The sequence below is a fragment of the Vicia villosa genome, linkage group LG5 (genome assembly GCF_029867415.1).
Source record: "Vicia villosa cultivar HV-30 ecotype Madison, WI linkage group LG5, Vvil1.0, whole genome shotgun sequence".
In the NCBI taxonomy this organism is placed as follows: Eukaryota; Viridiplantae; Streptophyta; class Magnoliopsida; order Fabales; family Fabaceae; genus Vicia; species Vicia villosa.
Window position 1 is genome coordinate 14,458,016 of NC_081184.1, and position 5,302 is coordinate 14,463,317.

General features: G+C 28.9%; 1 protein-coding gene across 1 annotated transcript; it reads right to left on the reverse strand.

Moving 5' to 3' along the window:
- Window positions 1–2,589: 2,589 nt before the first annotated feature.
- LOC131604262 (uncharacterized) lies at window positions 2,590–3,386 on the reverse strand. The gene is made up of 2 exons (XM_058876713.1): window positions 3,026–3,386; window positions 2,590–2,849 (listed from the first exon to the last, which is right to left on the reverse strand). Exons 1-2 carry the CDS (start codon window positions 3,384–3,386, stop codon window positions 2,590–2,592), a joined length of 621 nt encoding a protein of 206 aa, XP_058732696.1.
- Between the last annotated feature and the right edge of the window lie 1,916 nt (window positions 3,387–5,302).

Consider the following 5,302-nt stretch of genomic DNA (forward strand, 5'->3'; position numbering starts at 1 on the left):
TGAATTGAGTTTTAAAAATGTAAAGTAAATTCATTAGTAAGTGTCAGTTGGCTAAATTTTTTACTTATGAGTTATTTTTTAGCCACAACATTTATTTATATTTATATGTTAATGTAAATATTAATATTTATAATTATTATTTTTTTTAAAAATTAAAAAATATATTTAAATAAATTTAAAAAAGGTTTTGTCAATAATTATGGTTTAAATATAATATTTTAAATTTTTTGAAAGAAAGTTTTGTTAACAATTATGTCTTATATGGTCCAATGAATTAATTGTGTAGTTGTAAGATACGGAATATTCAATTTACAATTTACATTTAAATATTTATTTTTATAGATTAATTTATAAATAGAAGTGAGAAAAAGTTAGATCGTCCAAGGATCATAATGGTGATTATTTGGATAATTTTTTCTATTATTTCGGGGCATGAAAATGTCATATTCTTTTAAAAGTAAATTTAACATTACATTTCATCATTAAGAAATCGTTGAAGACGTTTCAACATCTTTATAATATTTTTGATCGAATGTACTTCACATAACTGTTAAATTTTCATCTGCCTTCAACTTAAACTTGCTCAATAGTATCTTCCCTTTGTTGTCAATTGAGGGTGAATGATAAGTCACTTGTCAAGAATCTTCAACACAAAAAGGTTGAGAAAAGAAAAGCTTTCCACAAAGTCATAAGTATGGGAGAGCGAAAGGAAATGAATTCTTTTCATAAACCCATTCAACTTCCTCAAATAAACCGGAGTTGCATGATTTTACTCCCTACTATTGGTCGAGATATCTTTGCGACGATTGAGGTGACAATATAACTCTTTAGGATTATCAGAGTAAGGGACACATGTCAATTATTCTCTCTCTCTCTCTCTCTCTCTCTCTCTCTCTCTCTCTCTCTCTCTCTCTCCCCCCCTCTCTTACATGCAAACACCATCAAGTACAAAGTCATTCCCTTCTTTTTTTTTGCAACAAAGACAAGGGCTTGGGAAAACTATTCTAGACCGAGCACAAAAGTCCATTAAAGGGTAGGGCCAAAAAGTTAGAAGGAACTAAATGCAACAAAAGGACTAAACGACTATTTACAGCTCCTAGAGGAAGGACGAAACGATCAAAGCTATCAAACTCATCTCACGATCATCCGCATTTTTTGAAGTCCTTTAACATTTTGGTTACAAAAAAACTCTCATATAAAGAAAGGAAAGCACACCATTATATGGACTTCACCCCATTTGAAAATTCTCTATTCACTTACACATTAATTTTGACATTAGAGTCCTAACCTCGTCGGCTAGTTTCGTCCACCACATGGGAGTCAAAGCTCTGTCGCGACACCAGACTCAAACTAGCTTCTCTTAATCAGTTTATTCTCGTGCATAACAAAAACTGAAAAAAAGAGGGGGAAAAAAGGAAAAGTGGTACCATTTTTATTAATGAAAATGTTGTAATATTGTGCAACTTTAAAATGTAATTTTTGTAAGGGTGAGTGGAGTAGCTCAATTGGTATGAGCTAGTTATTAGTTGATTTAAATGAATATAAACGACATGTTTAGGGTTCAATCTCAGATGATGAAATTTATTTATATTTTATTTAATACGCTTTTTGATCTTGTATGTTAATCTCGAAGTTCATTTTGGTCCATTAATTTAAAAAATGTTCATATTGGTCTGTTAACTCTTTAAAATATATCATGTTAATCTTTTTTGTTTAATTAGCGACCAATATTTAAATTTTTTGTCGATAATTAGACAAAAAGGACTAACATGGTACTTTTTAAGAGTTAAGGGACTAATATGAACTTTTTTAAAATTAAGGAATCAAAATAAATACTGAGATTAACATACAAAACCAAAAAAGATATTACGACTTTATATTTATGTATTAATGTAAACACATTAGTATTTATAAATCGACAACTTTTGAAAAAAAATTTAAAATTAAAATACGATATATATTAATTCAAAAAACAAAGATTACAAAGCGACCCCAAGGGTCCAGCAATCCAAATAGACTATAACATCAAAAGGGCAATATGAGGCCTAAGTTTCATTTTACCCCATCCTCTATAGATTATCATATCATAATTGTGGATCAAATCTTATTTCTATCAATATCTCTCCCAAAACTAACACAGTTTCTATAAGTCCAAACCCCATAAACAGATTCAGCTATAGCCAACTTAAGCATATCTGCCCTGACAGTCTTGCCTTTACAAATCTGGGTCACCCATCCAAGCACCTCAATCCACGGCTTAGCCTAATGGTGGATACCAATCCAATTACGGACCTGCTGCGAAATTCTATTTGTCTCATAACATTCAAAAAATATATGGTCAATAATTTCCTCCTGCAAGCAAAAACAAGTAGATTGATCCACTAATCCAAAGCGACATAAACGATTTCTTGTGGCCAATTTGCCATGACAGGTAAGCCATAGAGTGATGAGGGCTCTAGGTCTTGTACTATCACCACATAACAATTTATACCATGGAACTTGAACCTCCCCAGATCGCATTTGCTTATAAATAGTTCTGGTGCTGAATCTCTGCATCTAATTCCACCCTTGCAATCCCATTGCCTCTTCTCATTGGCGCAATATAACTTTAAAGATCCATGAGTGTTGCTCTTTTTCCACCATCTGCATAATGTCTTGTCCTTTCATATAATAGCTATTAATCCACCTCACCCAAAGATTGTCTTTCTTACTACTTATATTCCATAGCAATTTCATCATGGTAATCACATTCCAGGTCTGCAAATCCAGCACATTCAAACCTCCAAATTTACGAGGTTTGCATACATTATGCCAAGCCACAGGGCTTTTCCTCTTTATTGTAGCACCCCCTGTCCAAACAAAAGACCTACAGGTAGCATCTATATGATTAATAACATGTTTAGGCAAAGGAAGGCATTATAACCAGTAATTTGCAGTGGCAAATCAAACACTTTTCACCAATTGAATTTTCCCAGCATAACTCAAAAGTTTGCTGCTCCAGTGTGTAATTCTGACAACAATTTACCAATCAGAGGCATATAGTGATGGATCTCCAATCTCCTACTAGTCATTGGGAACCCCAAATATTTGAAAGGCAATTCACCCTCTTGAAAAGTAGTCATATCCCTAATCCTGAGTCTGGTATCAGCATCTACTCCACCAAAGTAAACCCTGCACTTCTTGGGATTTACCACCAGACCAATTGATGAAGAAAACTCCAGCAGGACTTTCAACATCATTCCAACAGACCTGGTATCACCCCTGAAGAACATTAAAACATCATCAGCAAAGGCAATATTAGTAAGCTGCAAATCTTTACATCTATGGTGATGTTTGAAATCAGGGTACAGCTGCATTTTGTGTAAAAGCCTATTCAAGTGTTCCATCATTATAACAAAGAGCATAGAGGTTAGAGGGTCCCTTGCCTAATTCCACACTTAGTTGGCATGACTTTTGAAAAAAATATTTAAAAAAATTATATGAATCACATTGTTTTATTATAAACACAAATGTGTGAAAATTGCAAATAAATTCATAAATAATATTTCCAATACATTTTTTTCTTATACTTAATTATTATTTATTAATTTATTTTGGTATAGAAAAAAATCATCTTTTTATCTTTTATTTTTTTAACTATAATTGTATTTATTTTATTTGTTAATCAACTTGAACATTTTTCAAAGAAAAATTGTTTACTATTTCAAAATAAATAAATAATAATAAGAGAAGAGTTATTTGAATTCAAAAATTATTACTATAATATTTAATACCGTATAAAATACACACTAAATTCAATTATTTGTCAAGAAAATTGAAAAAAATAGTTAACAAATTCAAACCGTAAAGTTATACATGTCTCACTCTCATATTATAAATTGTGTCTGCAAGATATTTTATAAAATAGTAAAAAATTATGCATATTTAATATATGTATAATAATAATCAAAACTATATTTATTTGTCTTTTGTCATAATAAATATAATGTGTACAAATATAAAATATAGAGTTTAAGGGTAGTGCATTCACAGTTTAAATTAACTTTATACATACAACCAATCAAAATCTTTACACTTGCCATGTCATATTAATTTTTTAAAGTTAAAAGTGTGTTTTAATTAGATACATGATTGTGATTGGTTGACAGTGTAAAAATATTTTACACTGTCAATACATATCATTTTTCTGTAAAATATAAAGATAATTAATATAAAATAATATATTAGATGTTAATATGATTATTATAGTATCCACTTTACATATATAAATATAGTTGATTAAAAAATATTCCATACATATTTAATGAATTTTATATTATAAATATTTTAAACTTTTAAAAAAATATGATACAAATGAAAAACTCTTTTTTAGTTTTTAAAATATATTTTAAAAATAAGAGAAAATGGATGATGCACTGACAGTGTAAAATAGTTTTATACTGTCAACTAATCACAACCATGTATCCAATTTCATCACACTTTTATCTTTAAAATTTTTTAATGACATGGAAAATTACTTGTTTTCTATTGGATGACAGTGTAAAACTATTTTACACTGTCAGTGCATATCCATTAAACCCTAAAAATAAACTCTTGAAACAAAATTTTACATTTATTAATCTCTAAAATAATTTTTAAAAACAAAATTACCAAACATATTTGATTTTATTTTATTTTTTAAAAATAATTTTTACAAACTGATTTAAATTTTTTTTCTCTAAACGAAGTGATAATAATCATTAAATTCAAACATACAACTGTGGGATTCGAACCTTGATAATGATGTCTAACCTTATAATATTGATTTTTCTCAATTGAGATTGAATTTGCAAATTAAAAAATAATTTTTAAATATTAAAAATTAAAACACATTCAATGATTAAAAATCTCTCATTCTATTCCGTGAATCTCTCACGCACCACGCGCGTTTCTAAAAATATCGGAATATCTCACGCACTATGTGCGTTTCTAAAAACATCCTTTATTTTCGGAGGTGTATCTCCAAAAAACACAATTTTTTAAATTTTACGTTAATTTGTTTCGTAGATGCATCTACAAAATCTTTTTTTATCATTGTTTAAATGATTCTGTAGATGTATCTACGGAACAATTCAACGAGAAAAAAAAGTGTAGACTGAGATATTCTTTCAAACAATACTAAATTTTTAATTCTATACTATTCATTTAGCTGATAAAGGAAAAAATAGAAGAGCAAGATAGAAAAAAAATTAAAGAAAACTAAATAAATAGTAAATGAGACTATTATTTTGCTAGTGTTTCGTTACACATTTTTAGTCTCATA